The sequence below is a fragment of the Phoca vitulina genome, unplaced genomic scaffold (genome assembly GCF_004348235.1).
Source record: "Phoca vitulina isolate PV1807 unplaced genomic scaffold, GSC_HSeal_1.0 scaffold1, whole genome shotgun sequence".
NCBI classification, from domain to species: Eukaryota; Metazoa; Chordata; class Mammalia; order Carnivora; family Phocidae; genus Phoca; species Phoca vitulina.
The window spans coordinates 14,103,538-14,122,380 of record NW_022589704.1 but is presented as its reverse complement, the minus strand read 5'-3'; the positions used below and the strand labels follow the sequence as shown (position 1 = coordinate 14,122,380).

At 44.3% G+C, this 18,843-nt stretch overlaps 1 protein-coding gene across 1 annotated transcript; it reads right to left on the bottom strand.

Annotated features, from left to right (window-relative positions):
* Nucleotides 1-833: 833 nt before the first annotated feature.
* On the bottom strand, nt 834-18,716 carry FAM124B (family with sequence similarity 124 member B). Its single transcript, XM_032401177.1, has 2 exons — nt 17,725-18,716; nt 834-3,703 (listed from the first exon to the last, which is right to left on the bottom strand). Exons 1-2 carry the CDS (start codon nt 18,454-18,456, stop codon nt 3,056-3,058), a joined length of 1,380 nt encoding a protein of 459 aa, XP_032257068.1. The 5' UTR covers nt 18,457-18,716; the 3' UTR covers nt 834-3,055.
* Between the last annotated feature and the right edge of the window lie 127 nt (nt 18,717-18,843).

Genomic DNA, 18,843 nt, shown 5'->3' with positions numbered 1-18,843 from the left:
TTTGGCTTCCCTTCCCCTTTCCCCGACTCTCTCCAGAAGGAAGGAAAAGGGGTGAGCAGAGTGTTGGGGCCATGGAAGAACCAGACTGCCTCTACAAAGTCCCGTCAGAGCAGAGGGTGGATTGGGGAGCAGCCAAGGCTCCTGTCCCACCTCCTTTTGTAAATCGAGGGGTGTCCCGCCCTTCCCCTTCCCCAACCCCAAACCCCCAGCTCTACTTTCCCTAATAGACAAACACATGTGAAAGTTTCCAAATGCTATCATTTCTGTCAATGTTTAGCAATGTCCAAATAACACTTGCAAAGTATGATATACTATTAATAAGGTTAAAAATAGCCAAACAACTGCAATGCAACTGATTTTTAGTGTACCTATAAAGAAATATAAAGTACTCTGACTATCAAGAGTCCCTCTGATTTAAAAAGTGATATGTTTTATATTTTAAAAAATACAGCATAAAGGGGCACCGGGGTAGCTCAGTCGTTAAGCGTCTGCCTTCGGCCCAGGTCATGGTCCCAGGGTCCTGGGATCGAGCCCCGCATCGGGCTCCCTGCTCAGCGGGAAGCCTGCTTCTCCCTCTCCCACTTCCCCTGCTTGAGTTCCCTATCTCGCTGTGTCTCTCTCTGTCAAATAAATAAATAAAATCTTTAAAAAAAAAATACAGCATAAGTAAGTAAAGAGTCTGGCTAACTTGATAAATTGGATTAAACTAGTTCATAGCTTATTCCTGTTACATACAATCTCTTTTGAACTGTAGGATATACTTGATTCTTTCCATCCATAATTTCCCTCCTAGATATGTGAACATAAATAAATGGCACACATAGCAAAAATTCTTACAGAGCTGGTTTTTTTTTAATTGAATCATTGATTTTACTAAAAGTTGTTTCTAAAAAAACCAAAAAAAAACAAAAAACAAAAAACCTCCTGTTGGCATGACATTTAAAAAAACCATGGGTCTGAAGGACCATTTATAATAATAATACTATCTCACATATTTATAAGGCTTAATAATATCCAAATGCTTTCATGTGCATCATCTTGATTCTCTTAACAACATTTTGTTACAATAGGAAAGGCAACAGAGGATCAAGGACGCTGACAGTTCAAGGTCCCATAAGTAGTAAATTTAAAGGCTGAGGCCAAAAGCGGGGTCTCTGGCACCCTGGCCCATTGGACCATCCATCCCACCATGTTGTAAATTGGATTGCTGTGTAGTGGGGTAGAGTTGGTGCCATTTTAAGAGTGTATTATTTTACAAGTCAATTTTGTAAGGTACTCCTTCACATTTTCCAGTATTCTTCATAATTTCCATGTACTTATAGTCTCACCCATGTATTATGTTAAAGAATTCAGGTTACCTCAAAAAAAGTGGGAAAGAAATTTCAGAACTGCCCCCCTGCTGTGCTTTTCAAGGCAGCTCAATAGTTCCATTTAAATAAGACTTCATTTTTCTTAACTCTTATTCTAGAAAATCAGACCAAAATCCTTCATTCTACTTCCTAAAATCTAACTTTAGTCTGGGGGGCAGGGAGAAAGAAAATGAGAATGGGAATGTACTGAGGTCGTGAGCCCAGAAAAAATAAAATCAATGTAGAAGTCTCGTCTTTGTCGATTTGCAACTCTCCTTCTTTTCAGTTCTTCAAGCTCAGAAGGGCACCCAAACTCAGTGGGCGTCCCTGCCCTAAGACTCATCCTTGGGCCTGAACTCATCCTTCTCCTCAAGTGGGTATACTAAGTATCAGGGTCACCACAAGACCCAGCTAAATCAGCATTTATAATTTTATGTAACATCTGTCCTGGAGAATAAAGTTCGTGGAGTCAAATAACCTTATAAAGTAATGACAGCACAGAGACCTCAGATATTTTTAAAATGTGCGTTTAGACCCAAGAGAAAAATACAGCACATGAGCAATGAGAGTTTGTCCATTATGGTTATAATTAGAATCATAATATGCCCAGTCTCCACCTGCTTACTACAGCCTTGTGCAGCAAGTGTGAAAATCAACTGTGGAAAAGGGTCCCAGAGGAATTAAGTTAAGATTTCAACATATTCTCCAGTGTTGATAGAATGGATTTCTACTTGGGAGACCATATATATCTTTTGGGTTTGATGGCCACAGATTGTATGTGGACCATACATCAACGTCTTATTCAAAGGTATGTGCTCAATAAATATTTGCTGAATGAATGAATGTATAAATGGATGAATGCGTATTGCAAAGAAATTTAGGAATTCAAACTTGGCCAGAAGAATGCAAGTCCTGCTCCCACAACCCATCCAATCTAATCTTCCTGCCACGTCAAGTAGAGATCTGGAATCATCCAATCATGTCACACTCCTCTCTGGTTAGAAACGGGAACCACTGGCCCCTTTGGAGTAGTGCGGAAACAAATGAGAAATGGAGGAGCAGGGAAATCCTAGAGCCTCGCTTTCATTTTTCACCTATCTTTTGACTTCTAGGGTTTCTGCTTATTAAACAGGAAAAAAAAATTAATTGTTTGTAATTTTCAAAACCCTCGCATGTGAACTCATTCTAGATGCAAACAACTTTAAAGGCAAAATCACCAGAGGCTACGTGGTGTACGGGGCCTCATTACCAAAGGAGGTCACATAAAAATTAAAAAACACTAAAGAATAAACAGTCCATGTTGTCCAGGGGGATGAGCTATGCAACCCAAGTAAAAATTAAAACTAAATTACATCCACTCATCAGCATTGCATAACACATCCAACTCACTGGCATACAAAGCAATTATTCCTGATAGGTGCTGAAATCAACGCACCCAGCTGGGTTAGTGTGTCTCCAGGGACACAGGGCCTTGGGCTTTCTCCCTATCCGTTGGCTGTGTTCCTTCATGACCATGATGGCAAATAAACAATACTTCACAGCGCCATTAGACTATACACATTTGAAATAAAAGCAATACAGATCAGTGCATGGCTAACATTCAGGACCCATCACGTGACCAAGAAACCATCTGATTCTAGGTCAGTGCTCTGTTTCTAGAACACTGTATCTGATCTTGTGTTTTAGGAAACCACATTTGTTTTATGCTATATAAAGAATTCTTCTTCTTTTTCTTCACCCTGGACTGGCAGGTGAAGGGGACATTGTGAGATTATCTTCCTTGCACCAAGATCCCTTTGGCCAGCAAGTGACAAAGAATGGGTACTTGCCTTAAAGATTCTATTGTTCTTGGAGGCAGTTGCCCCCGAGGAGGAGTCTGGCAAGCAGGGTGGTGTGTTGCTGGTCCGGACATCCCTTGAAAATCTGCTCAGAAAAGACTGTCGGGGTCCAGAATTGACCACGGTGCACCCCGTGTCAACATTCGTTTCTGCCTCCAGCTTCCCAAAGCTGTCTTGCAGGCTGAGGACCTTTCTTCTGGCCCCAGGTTGGAGGTGGGGAGAAGGCAGATGCATCTGGACGCCCATTGCGGAGCTCCTGTCCTGGGACAAGCAGCCAGGGCTTTTCCACGAGGTGCCACTAAAGCTGTCTGACACAGGGCTCTCAGCAGGCTCTGTGCACTCCAGAGAGCCCACCTTGAGCCTCCTGGACCGGTTCCTTTGGCACCGTGGCTCCAGGGTCCTCCTTGTTGAGACGGGGGTCAGCCGGGAGCCCTGGAGAAGTGTGTCAGCTCCCGAGGTGCCATTCAGAAAGGAAAGCTCACCATTCCTGACACCAAGTCCTGTATTCAACTGGACCTAAGGGACAAGGGGAAAAGAAACAAATTCAGCAGATGTTTTCCATTAACTAAATGCCAAGAACAGACTGTGTCCCATTCATCCTCTGCCACCCAGTGCCCACAGCAGACTTTCAATAAAGCCAGTTGAAGTGAAGTAATAAGTACAATCTAATCATGAGATATATCAGTATCAGCTCCAAACATCTCTCTCTCTGACTCCCTAAAAGAACATTTGACAAGGCGAAGAATCTGAGAATCAAATGCAACACAGTTCTCGTAGATCGTGTTGTTCAAATGATGCCAAGATGTTCACAGGTGTTATTTGGTGGCCTCACCTGAGGTTGCAAATGATGTATTACCAACTATGCAAAAATAAGAACAAAAATCAAAAGCCACCAAAAGATAAAGATTGGAATAAGAATTCAATCTTCCAAAGTCCTTTTACATCATACTAATGATATATATCTTGAGCTATTGCAAGACATGTGGGCACTCCAGGCAGACTAATAATTAGACACCTTTCAAGTCAATATTCTTTAAATTTAGGGGGACCATTTATTTATAGTACAGGCCATATGTAGAGGCATGTGGAAGAACATCGAAGAAAGGAGGGGGACTGCCTAATATGGGAGCTGTGGTGTCTTCATCCCTAGCAGCTCCATGCTGGTTTCAAACTTATAGACCCTACTCAGCAGAACTGCCACCCTAGAGTTAACTGCTCTCTCCCTCCACACAATGGAGTTCACTGGCCCGTGTTCCATCCTTGGACTCTTGGGAGCCTCCTCCCCTACTCCTTACACAACACTCTCACCAAGAAGATTTCTGGAAAAGACAATTTTCTCTATCTTGTCAGTAGCTCTTAGAAATTGGTATCCAGGGTCCACCCCTGCCTGGCCCAAATATCAAAAAGAATGTACAACAGAACCTTAAATGCATTTACTAAGGCCATCTGAAAAAGTCTACATACTCTATGATTCCAACAATATGACATCTGGAAAAGGCGAAACTGGAGACCATAAAAAGGCTAGTGGTTGCTAGGGGCTAGAGGGGAGGGAGGGATGAACAGGCAGAGCCCAGGATTTTTAGGGCAGTGAAACTACTCTGTACGATACTATAACGGGGGATACAAGTCATTACACACTTGTCAAAACCATTAAAGTGTACAGCACCAAGAGTGAACCCTAAATAAACTATGGACTTTGGGTGAGAATGATGTGTCTATGCAGCTTCATCAGCTGTAGCAAAGGCAGCACTCTGGTGGGATACGGACAGTGGGGGAGGCTGTGTCTGTGAGGGGCAGGAGCGTGTGGGACGCTGTACTTCTGCTCCATTTTGCTGTGAACATAACACTGCTCTAATTTTTTTTTTTAATTTATTAAAAGCAAATAAAAAGATGGTACATATTTACCTCACCAGGCAAGAAGGAAGAGATCAGAACAGTAAGAAAGCAGTTCTAGAAATGAGTAAATTATGGGGTGTGCTTATATACGGGATCCTCCCCCCCACCTCAATTTTCTCTGATAGAAATGGTGGAGTGACTGTTACCAAACTGCAAAAAGCAAAAAAGCTGCTTCCATCAATTCTTTTAGCATCGAAGTTGGCAAATATTTTCTGTAAAGGGCCATACAGTCAATATCTGAGGCCCTGTGGACCTATGGTCTTTCTCAGCATGACTCGACTCTGCCGCAAAGCAGCCATGGACAATGTGGTAAGTGGGTGTGGCTGAGTTTCAGTCTTGTGTGATTCTTTTTAAAGATTTTTATTTATTTGACAGAGAGAGAGAGAGCACAAGCAGGAGGAGTGGCAGAGGGAGAGGGAGAAGCAGGCTCCCCACTGAGCATGGAGCCAGATGAGGGCCCGATCCCAGGACCCTGGGATCATGACCTGAGCCGAAGGCAGATGTTTAACTGAATGAGCCACCCAGGCGCCCAATCTTGCACAATTTTCGTGTGTCATGAGAATTTTTCCGCAACCATTTAAAAATGGAAAAACTATTCTTAGCTCCCAAGGGCCTTCCACCTCTGGGGGACTAAAGTTAAAATGAGTGCTCTTTCCTGCTCTAACACTCAAGTTCTCCTGTTACATCAGCTTTTCAGCATCCACACCTCCTTCCACATCAACTGGAGTCCAAAGATCATCACTTCAGCCTTTCCTCCCCAATACATCCGACTCCCCTCTACCACTGCCTTTCTGTCAAAGCCTCCCTCAAGACCTCCCAGATCCAGGTCCATCGGCATGCCCACATCCCCTAAACTTGTGCCTTGAACTTGTCAAAGAAACGCACAAACTGTTCAGAGTGACATCACCATAACGGTGTGGTTTCCAACTTTGCCCAGTCTCCCCACAGTCCTGTTTCCTTAGCCACCTGTCCTTTCGCCACAGGCAGCTGTTTAAAACCTTCTGAACTGTCCTCAAACCTTCAGTGGCACAACCTCCGCCCAACCCCCCAGCAGAAGGTGTCACCATCTAGATTACAGAGAAAACAAAAGCCATCATCAGCTAGCAACCCTCAGTAGCCTGCCACCCAACACACCTGCAACGTCACCATCCTCTCCACGAGGAAAGGGACCAGTCTATCTGCACTCTGAATTCCATCGCCTCCTGCCTTCCTGGCCACCCCAACTTATCAATAATTCATTTTCTCCCATGTGGTTATCTTGTTTCTCCAATCTTTCTCTCTTCCTGGTGCTCTGCCTTCTCCTTTGCAACAGCAATTCAACCTGCTCCAATCTATCTTGAATAATGCATTCCTTCTCCTCTCTCCCCTCCAGCGCTCTCTCTCCTCTCCTTCACAGCCAACCCTCTCTATAAAATTCATCCACACTCATTTATCCCACTAACCTCCCCCCGCTTATTTCCCCTACCCATGGCACTGACCCTCCCTCCTACCAATCCACTAAAATTGCTCTTGCCAAGATCATCCGCATGATTGCGGATTCCTTGTCATGCATTGTTACCCAAGCTCTGGTTGAGTTTTCAAGGCTGACCTTTCTCCTTTATATTTGAAGTCTTCTTCTTTTTAAGCTTCTATGTCAACACATTCTTCTGGATTTTCTCCTCCCTTTCCATCCACCCCTTCTCAGTTTCCATTGAAGGAACCTCTTCCCCTGTCAGTTCATTATATGTTGTGTTTCTTCAGTGCTGACCTGGGTCCTCTTCTCTTTACACACCCTCCCAGGGCAATCTCAGGGACACCCATGCCTTCAATTACTATCTAAATGATGAAGGCTCCCAAAAGCATAACTACAGTTCATATCTGTCTTTTAAGCCTCATACTTATCTATCCAACTGTCTTCCAGGCACCAACTACTCAAACGCAACATGTCCAGAATGAACTCATTTTCCTACTCATGCTAATTCTGTTTAGTCTTTTTCCTTTCTTCGAACACTTTAGCCCCATGTTAGTCAAGCAAGAGCATCACTTTCCCTTCTTCATCTGTATGTCATCCATTCTCATGGACTCTGCCTCCTAGAGATCTCTCAGATCTTCCTGTCTCTCCATGTACAATGCCATTAACCCTAGGTCAGACTCTCTCCATCTCTTGTCTGAATTATTGCAATGGTCATATGGTGATGGAGCCCCCATGGACGCTCTTTTTTTTTTTTTTTTTTAAGATTTTATTTATTTATTTGACGGAGGGAGAGAGACAGCGAGAGAGGGAACACAAGCAGGGGGGGTGGGAGAGGGAGGAGCAGGCTTCCCGCTGAGCAGGGAGCCCGATGCGGGGCTCGATCCCAGGACCCTGGGATCATGACCTGAGCCGAAGGCAGATGCTTAACAACTGAACCACCCAGGCGCCCCCCCGTGGACACTCTTACCTCCCTCTAGTCCCTTCTCCACTCCATTACAAGGGGAGCTTCAAAAACAATTTTCATCATGTCACCCTCCTGCTTCTGATGGCGCCCTACTCTTCTTGAGGTAAAAATCTAAGTCCTTTAATATGTCTTATCACACCCCCGCACAGTCTGCCCCTTCTTCCTCCAGCCTGGTCATTCACTACTTCCTCCCCTTCAGCCTCTGCTTGCCAAAATTGAACTTCTTGGATATTATTTGCTCTTTCCCGGTGCCAGTGTTTGTGGATATTATTTCCTCCATCTGGGATATGTCTCTTCTAACCCTTTTTCCTAAAAACCCATGGCCAACTGCAGCTTCTACATCATTTCCTCTTGGAAGCTTTCTTGATATCACTGAATCTGGGGTAGGTCCCCTAAATATTGGCTCTGCCACTTATTAGCTGTTGCACTTTAGACAAGTTACCTAATCTTCCTATGCCTCAGTTTCTTCATCTATAAAAGGAGATAATCATAAGTACCATCATAGAGCCGTTGAAAGGATTAAATGATAACAGTGCCCGGGACATAGTAGTGCTAAATATGAGTTGGTCATTATCATAGTAATTAGTATTGTTACTAGCTCTTCTAGCAGCCTGTACCACCATATCATAGTAGTTACCACACCGTTATGCACCGGTACACTTACTCATCTGTGTCTTCCTCTAAACTTGCCATCTGGGAGAAGGATTATATTCACCTTCTTCATTGTTATATCTCCAATACCTAACATAGTGCCTAGCACGTGCTAAGTAATCACTACATGTCTTTTGGATACATAAGTAAAGCTTAGCACCTAAGAAAATATAAGTTTTGGGGCGCCTGGGTGGCTCAGTCATTAAGCATCTGCCTTCGGCTCAGGTCATGATCCCAGGGTCCTGCTCGGCAGGAAGCCTGCTTCTCCCTCTCCCATTACCCCTGCTCGTGTTCTTCCTCTCACTATCTCTCTCTGTCTGTCAAATAAATAAAGGAAATAAATAATAAATAAATAAATAAATAAAATCTTTAAAAAAAGAAATATAAATTTTTACATGTAGAAATGTATGGAAATGTAGAATCTCTGTATTGGGCCCCTAATTATTTGACATTAAGTAGATATAAAGTCTTATCGAAAAAATTTAAAAAGGCTTTCATTATATGGTTGGCCATTTCTGCAAACTTTTTAAGAGAATGAAATGTCAACTTTTCTTTCTTAAAGAGAGGTCTAAGATCTTTAGATCACATAGCACAAATGAGTTCAACATTATTAATGTAGAAATGCAGATGTGTGCAGTTAGAGTGAAAAATTTCTAGGAGAAACATAATGCTGAGTGATTGAGAGAAATCCCTTGAGGGAGAAGAAGGCTTCTTGCCAAAAATAGAATGAAATGCATTTTGTAGGAATTCTGATCATTTAGAGCTCATCTTTCCAAGAAATATTTGTAAAATGTTACAAATTGAGAGCTAGCTTTTTCAAGTTTCACGGAATGTTAGCAGTTATCTTGATGAATAGAAAGATCATTTGTCACTCATTTGACTCTAAACACTGAGAAACGAGAATATACATCATTGAAAAATGATGAAGCTGTTTAAGAACAGAGTCACATCATGAAGGGAAAATAATATTGTCTCTTACTAGAAGTGATTGCAAGAGATAGCAAAAGAGAATTTTTCCTGCACTGAGAAAAAAATTAAATGGAAACAAATTATACAGATAATAAGAAACCCAAAAACAATGCCAAACTTGCTTACCTAAGAGTTGAAACCAGTCCCTTCCAATTAACTGATCTGTAAATTAAAGGTACTTACCTCAACTGATTAACCAAAGCCACTGATGTTAACCTGCTTTTCTGTAAGAGTGAAAACCTTCTAAGCAATGCCTCCAAGTATTTTTTTTCAGGGCAGCATAAACCCAAGTATTGAGTGAGAAGAAGAGCAGGGATTGGAGTGTGTGTGTGTGTGTGTGTGGCTATGTGTGTGGTTCTGTGGGGTACATTAGGGTGGGGATGGATAATGGAAAAGAAACAAAGAAAGGAACAAAGAGGGAGGAATAGAGTCCAAGTGTGCACAGCTGAGAGATTTGGAAATGAGAAAGGACCCTCAAGAAATGCTACAGAAGAAAATTAATTACTTTCTTCATGAGAGACTATGTTCTTTCATTTTTCAATGGCTAATGAAGAACATAAGGACAAACTTAGTAAATGTCTGTTGATAAAATGAAAAGAACCACACGCTTGCTTACACCAAACTAGCTTCTGGAATATATAGCTTTTCGGAAGAGACAGACTTATTTCCTGAAAACAAGCAGTCAATCAATCCATGCTTCAGAAACAGCTGTCTACCTACTAGTCTACTGGAAATAGACATTTACAACAAAATACTGAAAAGAGGTAGAGAGTCATAAACTCCAAAATTATATGGTGCAACAATAAGAAAATGTGTAATCAGTCGCGTGTTACAAAAATGTCCATGTAAAACATACACCAAATGGGAGTGAATGTGCACTTGAGCTTCATGGCAGATTTCATAGAGAAATTGCTATTTGAGTGGAGCCTTGAAGGATGGATAAGTAAAGAGGAAGAGAAAGACATCTCTGGACAAGGAACAGCTTAGGCAATACATAGATGCAGATATCCATAAAATGCAACATTTTCAACCTAAACAGGAATGAAATTCTGACACATGCTACATGGATGAACCTTGAAAACATTATACTGAGTGAACTAAGCCAGACGTAAGGGCAAATATTATATGATTTCACACATGGGAGGTGCCTAGGATAGGAAAATTTATAGGGACAGAAAGAAGAATAGAGGTTACCAGGGACTGGGGAGAGGAGAGAATAGTGGATTATGTTGTAATAGGTACAAAGTTTCTAGTTGGTGTGATGAAGAAGTTCTGGAAATAGACTACGGTGATGGTTGTGCAACATTGTAAATGTACTTAATGGCACTGAACCCAACACTTAAAAATGGTTCAAGTGACAAATTTTATGTTATGTGTATTTTATGACAATAAACAAAATACCTGGGTGCAGGAATGAGCCTAGAGTTCTGGAAATAAAGTTGGGATAGCCATAAATGTAGCAGTCATTTAAAAATATATTCATCTGTGATGTGCTGGATAAAATAGGATGCCTGGAGCTAGAGTGAAGAGCTAGAATGTCATAATAATAATAATGCATACTTAAAGCTATGCAGGCTTAAAGAAGGGAGAAGAGGAATGACCCCAGAGGAAAACTACAACAGTTGGGTGTGATTGAATGTGCAGCTTCTGGAAAAAGAGGCTTTAATAGTGACAAAAACCAGAGCAAATGGAGAGAGAGTGACCAGAGCTGGAGAAGATGGGGGAGATGGTGACTTAGGTTTTGCTTGGACTGAATGTAAGATGAGGATGAGACATTATGTTCAAATCGTCTTACAGGAAGCTGGAAATAAGCTAAATAAGTAAATAAATAAATAAGCTAAAGCTCAAGAGCTAGAGATACAAGTAAGGAAAACAAAGATGATATTAAATCCACAGGATGATCTATATTTCTTAATCTTAGGGAAACTTTTAGTCAAGGACAGCAGTTCTCAACTGGGGGAAACTTCACCCCCCAGAGGCACTTGACAAGGTCTGGAGGCATTTTGGTTGTCACAACTGGGGTACAGGGGTCGTTGCTACCGGCATCTAGAGCCCACAATACAGCCAACATCAGCAATGCACAGGACAGTCCTCCACGACAAAGAATCATCTAGGCCAAGATGTCAATGCCACCATGGGTGAGCAAACCTGATTCAGGGACAAGAAGAAAGAGGTGAGTCCTTGGGAAAAAACAGCAAAGGGACAGCCAGAGAAGACAAACTGCTTAGTTAAAGAGCTGGGTTATGGAAGCCCACAAAGGAGAGACTTTCGAGGGAGGGGCGGTCAACATTTACTGATGCTGGTGGCCTTAGAGCAAAAATTCTTCCAGAATCTGTATGAGAGGGGAGCACGCAGGGCAAACAGCAGCCTCCAAGACTAGAGGGACAACAGACAAATACAGGGAATCACAGCTTCTCGGAGAGGAGACTCCTAAGTGGAAGCCACAGCAAGAACCAGTGCCAGGTGAGGAAAACCTCAACTATGACTGAGGAATGGTGGAAGGTTCAGTGCAGACAACTCTGAGGGTTAAAAACTCCAGGGGGACCCAGTCATAGAGGGGCCCTGCAAGCTTGTGAGATTTCCCTCCAGGAGCTTGACCAGATGCTCACAATAAATATCGGAGATAAATCTCTTTGTGCTTCTGGAAGGGAAGGAGAAAAAGCACCACTTTTAAACATGCTAGAAAACTGTGTTATTAAAAGGCCTGCTCTCAGAGAAAACTAGTTAAGCAGAAGCTCACCTGAGCCTGACTGACCTGGGGGAAGGGAAATATTCAATTCCAGCCCATTCTAGCCATCCTCTCCTGCCAAAGGAGGGAGAAAAAAATTAAAAATACTTGTGAATTCACAGTCCTAGGCATAGACTCACTAAAAGACTGTGTGCAATCTAATCATATAATGCTTCCCCTTCCCCAACTCCTCACCACCACATTACAAAAGGCCTATTTTCAGCAGTTCCTTTAACATGCTACATCATGTCTAGCTAACAAAAACGAAAACAAAACAAAACACAGGGCATACTAAAAGGTAAAAAAACACAATTCGAAGAGACAGAGTAAGCATCAGAACCAGGCATGGCCGAGTTGTTGGAATTATCATGCCAGGAATTTGAAACAGCTATGATTAATGTACTAAGAGCTCTAATGGATAAAGTAAACAGCATGCAAGAACAGATGGGCAATATTAACAGAGATAGAAACACTAAGAAAGAACAGAAAGAAACACTAGAAATTAAAAAAAAAAAACACACATACTGTAATAGAAATCAAGAATGCCTTTGATGGGCTTACTAGTAGACTGGACATAGCTGAGGAAAGAATCCTGAGCTTGAGAGCACCTCAGAAGAAATTTTCAAAACTAAAAATCGAAGAGAACAAAGACAAAAAACTAGAACGGAATATCCAAGGACTGTGAGACAGCTACCAAAAGTGTAACAGATGCATAGTAGGCAGACCAGAAGGCAAGAAAGAGAGAAAAGAACAGAAGAAATATTTGAAATAACAATGACTGAAAATGTTCCCCAAATTAATGTCAGAAACCAAACCACAAATCCAGGAAGCTCAGAGAACACCAAGCACAAAAATTCTGCAAAAGCTTCACCTAGACACATCGTTTTCCAAACTACGAAAATCAAAGATAAAGAAAAAATCCTAAAAGACACCAGAAAAAAAAAAGACAAGAGTGGGGCACCTGGGTGGCTTAGTCAGTTGAGCATCGGACTCTTGATTTCGGCTCAGGTCATGATATGAGGGTCATGAGATCGAGCCCCGCGTCAGGCTCTCCACTCAGCTCAGAGTCTGCTTGTCCCTCTCTCTCTGCTCCTCCCCCCACTCGCATGTGCAGTCTCTCTCTCTCAAATAAATAAATAAAATCTTTTAAAAAAATCTGAAGTAAGCAGAAGAAAAGATATCAGAATTAGAGCAGAAATCAAGGAAATTGAAAACAGGAAATCGGTAGAGAAAATCAATGAAATCAAAAGCTGGTTCTTGGAGAGCTGTGTGGATTCTAACTCAAGTACTAATTGTAAAGGATTCAGAGGTGAGCCCGCAGACTGGAGGAAGGGTATGCAGGCATGAGTTCCAGCGCATTCAGCAGAATAAACTGGGAAGAGCTGCCAGAAAGGATGGCTGATGACCAGAGTGTGTTGTTGAGACTCAGCATCCTGGGTTGTACTGATGTTGGGTTCATATACTAGTGCAACTGAGCCCCCCGTCCAGGTCTATGAACAAGACACCACCACTGTGGGACAGGAGGTGGAGATGCGTGTGAACTTTCCCATTTCATTCATCTTGGGAAGCAGTCAACCCTTGTCAAGAAAGACCTGGAAGGTGGGCCCTCAAGGGGCTAAGAGAGAACCTCCCCGTTCTTGCTGTATCCTTGGCCTGGAGCACCTCCTGGTGATGGGTGTGGAGAACACAAGGAGGAGACCTGGGGAAGGATCTCAAGGTCACATCCCGGCCAAGGAGCTCTGAATGGTGACACCCAGACCCAGAAGTCTTATAAGTTACCTTCCCTGTAAAGAACGTTTTCTTGTTTTCCCCTTTATCCTCAAATTTTCAGAAAGATCTTGCTGAAAATTACAGCCTGGTTTCGGTAGCGTTGTGGAGACGTTGGCAAGGACATGCCCATAAGTGCAGGGTGGTGGTGGCCGTGGTTACCAGTGAAGGCGAGCTGGCCCGCAGCATTAGCCAATCTCCTGGGAGTTATTGGCAACACCACCAGAGACCAATGGCCTGGTGAGGAGAGCAGGGTGAAAGAGCCTTAGGGGCGTGTTCTAGCATACCTGAGAAATCGCATCTTAGGGACTATGGCATGCCACCAAGTGCATTACTGGTCATGACATCATGATCTTCGCCTGCTTTCTGGCTGCTCCTTCTCCCATTGCTGCACTCATTCTTCTTCTCTTTCCCCACTCCTGGAGTGTGGACATTTTGTAGGTTTTGCCTTCATCTCTTCTCTTTCTACACTCTCTTCCTTGATAACAACACTTCTTCCCAGGGCTTCAACCATCACCCCAGCCTATGTCCCTAGTCCAAGCTCCAGCTCTCAGAGGCCACCTGATCGGGAGTATCTTCACCCAAACGACCTGCATCTCAAACCCAATGTGTCCAGACTTATCGTCACCTCCCTCTTTTTGACCCCTACATCTAATTCATTTCCAAATCTCTTAAGTCTACCCCTGAACTATAGTTCATATTTAACCTCACACTTCCATTATGGGTTTTCTTACTCAAAACTTTGCTGGCCCCTGAGTGGATGACTGAGGTCACCTTTGGATCAGTCAGTCTAGTACTCATCCAATCTACCCTATGTGAAGGTGCCAGGGCTAGCATCCTAAAGTGTATACTATAGACTATCACGTCTGCCCCTTCTCTAAAAACAACTAATGCCTGTTGTATATCCTCCTGCACCCATACTCAGTGGGCCAAAAATCGTTCTCCTAAACTCATTTGAACTTTCCAGCCCTACACCCTTCTACCGCCTGGTACAGTCATCCTCCAAGTTATACATCCTCCACACAATTTTTCCAAACTTGGTCAAATTAACTCTTCCCGTCCCTACACTCAAGGTGGGGACAGGGCATTTACCATAGGCCACTTGGTATTCCAGGCCCTTATGGGAGAGTTGGGCCCCCCATCAGCCCAACGTCACACAGAACGCCTAACACAGAAGGCAGCATGACATCACACCGAACACCTAACCAAAGGGTCACAGAGGGTTGGCCGTCTCATCTCCCACAGGGCAACTGCGGGAAAAATGCAGGGACAAAGGAGCACTGCTAGAGGGGAAGGGAAGAATATCCAACCGTACTTTTGCAGCCATCCAGAACTAAGACTAAAGGGAGAACAGGGCCTAGAACAGGGCCTGGTGCAGGGTAGGCACTCAGGAAGAATATTTTGTGAACGAACAAACATGGACATATTTGATCATTTATTGACACATTCATTCATTTACTGAGCATCTACTATGTACCCTACTATGACTCTCATCACATTTTGTACATTCTGCCTTCATCTCTTCTCTTTCTACGCTCTCTTCCTTGATAACAACACTTCTTCCCAGGGCTTCAACCATCACCCCAGCCTATGTCCCTAGTCTAAGCTCCAGCTCTCAGAGGCCACCTGATCGGGAGTATCTTCACCCAAATGACCTGCAAGCATCTCAAACCCAATGTGTCCAGACTTATCATCACCTCCCTCTTTTTGACCCCTACATCTAATTCATTTCCAAATCTGTTAAGTCTACTCCTGTACTATAGTTCATATTTAACCTCACACTTCCATTATGGGTTTTCTTACTCAAAACTCTGAGACTCTGAGAAGCATCAGACTGTCTGCATGGACAGGAGGTCATGTGGGGAAGGAACTGTTCACTGTGTGCATCTGGCGAGACAGCCAGTGGCTTCTTACATAGACAATAATCACATTGCTTCTGCGTGATCTCCTACAGCTTCTACTTTACAGAGCACCTCATTTATATTCTCTTTTTTGAGCCTCATAACAAATTATACATGTCAGTACCACTCACAGGCCCCATCAGTGACTGCTGATTGCAGTAAGGATACAGAAGCTCTTAGCAAGGGTCTGGTTCATTCACACAAGAATGTATTTGCCTCGGGCGCCTGGGTGGCTCAGTCGTTAAGCGTCTGCCTTCGGCTCAGGTCATGATCCCAGGGTCCTGGGATCGAGTCCCACATCGGGCTCCCTGTTCGGCGGGAAGCCTGCTTCTCCCTCTCCCACTCCCCCTGCTTGTGTTCCTGCTCTTGCTATCTCTCTCTCTGTCAAATAAATAAATAAAATCTTTAAAAAAAAAAAAAAAAAAAAGAATGTATTTGCCTCCCGTGCGCCAGACACTGTTCTAGGGACCAGGAATACAAAAGTGGGCAAAGAGCTGCCTGCCCTCATGGTGCTTACCTTCCAGTGATTGACCATATTCCTGATGATGTGGTCTCCACCCACCTGCTCCTCTTCTTCCCCTGACCCCCTCTTTCCACCCCAGCCACATAGAACCTCAGGCAGTTTTCTGAACATGCCCCGCTAAGAAAATGTCACACCACACAAGGTCATCCACTGTCTCTCCTCTTTGGAACACCTTCCTCCCTTCTCCATCTGGCTACTTCCTTCTGGGCTGTCCAGCCTCAGCAGGCCCAGGTATCGCTCCTCAGGAAGCTTTGTCCATCGCGCGCCCTCACCATGTCTAGCACGCCCACACGTGTGTCCGTTCCAGCCCTGAGGAAAGGTTATTTGTGGAGAGGTTAATTGGTGGTTATGGTTTTCCCTTGAATAGGTATTATTTTCTTTCTTTTGGTCAACATCCGTCATCTGGGCCACCCCGCATTTGTTCCCCTACTGATCTTCACTGGGGGTCCTTACTCTCCCCTGGGAGTCCCAGGAGGGTCTGATTCCACAGACAATCCAAGTGTGGAGAGCAGAGCCTCTGCCTCAGAACTACACCAACCCACACGAATCCCATTCCCTTGGATGCAGCAATTGGTTTAGAGAAGAGCATCTGATCCAAGTTGGTCGGGTTGATCTTAAAAATAGGAACAGTTAAAAATGTGCCCCCTGCTGCACACACATACTCAATGTTTTGTTTGACAGTGAGGTTGATTTTAAATGCGGGAGATTAACCAAGGCTGAAGGAGAAACTTTAGATGCTTTGGTAATTGCTCAGTTAAGTAAAAGGCACAGAAACTTCCTAGGTTGTTGTAAGAATTAAATAAAGTAATCAATGTAATAACAGTCTAGGCCATAACAGATAATAATAGCTAAAATTGCATTCTGGGCACTGTCTTAAGCACTTGAAGCATTACATCATTTAGTGTGGATAACAACCCACACTTTAGGAAGATGTTAATATTACCTCCATTGTGCTAATGAAGGAATCAAGGCTAAGCCAGGCAGCCCCTGGGTACAAGGCTCAACGGCCACAGAACACTCCACGGGAGACGACACATCACGGTAGCGATCATGATTGTGCATGGCTTAAATGGGATGCTTACAGAAGAAGGCTTTCATATCCAGGTTTTCTTTTTAAAGGCGTTCTAACCATCTAACTTGATTTGGGGAAAAATTGACAGTGATCCAAGCTGCTTAAACATTAAGTCAACAGGAAAAAAAAAATGAAGTCAACAGGACTACAAAATTAACAATCCCAACCATAATTTCAACTTCAGCTTCCTTAGGTCAGATGGAAAGAGCTTAACTATTCCCAAACCCCAAAGTGTGGGCAAAGTATTTGCATACAGTTTTAAAGGACAATCTGAGAAATGGGGTGTCGTCGGATTCTACCTCAAACCACTTGCATAAGCTACAAGCTCATGGAGCATGAACTCCATTATCTGTCAGATGAGGGGATTTTATTAGGTCAGTGACTCTCGACCCTGACACTACTTATTTGAGTCATCCAAGGCACCCCTGGAGACGCTGGCCTAACTGGCCTGGGGTGCAAGCATGGCATGGGAATTTTTGCAAGCTCCCCAGGGATTCTGATGTGCAAGCAAGGCTGAGAACCACTGCATTAAATCGTCTCGAAGGCCCATCGCAGAGGTAAAATCACACAGTTCCATGTGTGTCTACAAAGATCAGAGGCAAAACCGGAATACCTGAAGCAGGATCTTATTGCCATCGTAGTCCTGTGTCTGCCACCTGGTGCGGCTGATGGGGACGCACGGATGGGGTAGGAGAGGTACTAACTGGCCTATCTCTTGAACCTTGAACTGCAGCACAGAAGATTCTTTGGGGTCCACTGACATTCCAAGGGGCAGCTGCGCCAGGGAGAACTGCAGAGCGAAGCTCTCAGTGGCATGGAGCACGAAGACACAGAAGTTGCTTTTCTGCACGGTGGCTTCCTTCTGCAGGATCAACTCATAGAGTCTGATGGCATCCTCGTAGTTATCAAAACTGCAGTAGAGTGTCACCCTCAGGACCTCGGAGCCGCAGTGCACCTGCCTCACACCCCAGACGGGCATCTGGCTGTCCACACTGTAGAACTCCTGGTTGGCAAGGATGTAGGGACACGGCCCCCCCTGAGCGTTCGGGGCGGGGTAGCAGTGCCACGGCCAGTGCTGGAGGGAGTCAAGAACCCGAAAGAGCCGCTCCTCTCCCAGGCTCTCGTGCAGGAAGAGCAACACAGACATCCCCGGGAACCGTGAGCGCTTGGAGTGGCACTTGTCATAGTATTTCACTGGACTGACCCGTTCTGACACCAGAAAGGGACGCACGTCTGGGCAAACGCAGTCCAGGAGCTGATCCAGAGTTTGCTGCAGAAGCGAGCCATGCCCAGAGTTGGCGAGCAGGTGGACGGTCATGGCCAGAGGCTCCGGTGTCCCGTCCATTCCGGACTGCCCGAGGAGGACAAAGGAAGCAGGCGTGGAGGGTCCACCGGTCAAGCTTCTGCAGTGAAGGAAGAAGCGGGCGGTTCTCCCGTGGAGTCTTCAGCCCACCAGGAAACCTGCAGCCACTTCAGAGCAAAGCTCCTAACCTGGGCCCCTACCTGCCGCAGCCGCACAGCCTGACCATCCACACAAACTGGGGCACAACAGCCGTGGGGTCAATGTCATCCAGCTCGTGCACAATGTAACTGCGCCTTGGGCTTGTCCACGCACTCCCCCAGGTTTCTGTTTGACCTAAAAACCTATAATCCTGAGAAACACCCAAGTGGGTGGTTCTTACGGACACTCAGTAAAGGAAATGACCAGGCAAAGAGGAACATGAGTCGGCTC

What these genes read in the sequence shown, in the direction of transcription:
- FAM124B (XM_032401177.1), bottom strand. Translation starts at nt 18,456, where the DNA reads ATGGACGGGACACCGGAGCCTCTGGCCATGACCGTCCACCTGCTCGCC. An exon ending in GCAATAAGATCCTGCTTCAG is followed by an intron (nt 3,704 to 17,724) that starts GTATTCCGGTTT and finishes CTTGTCCCTTAG; the next exon opens with GTCCAGTTGAATACAGGACT.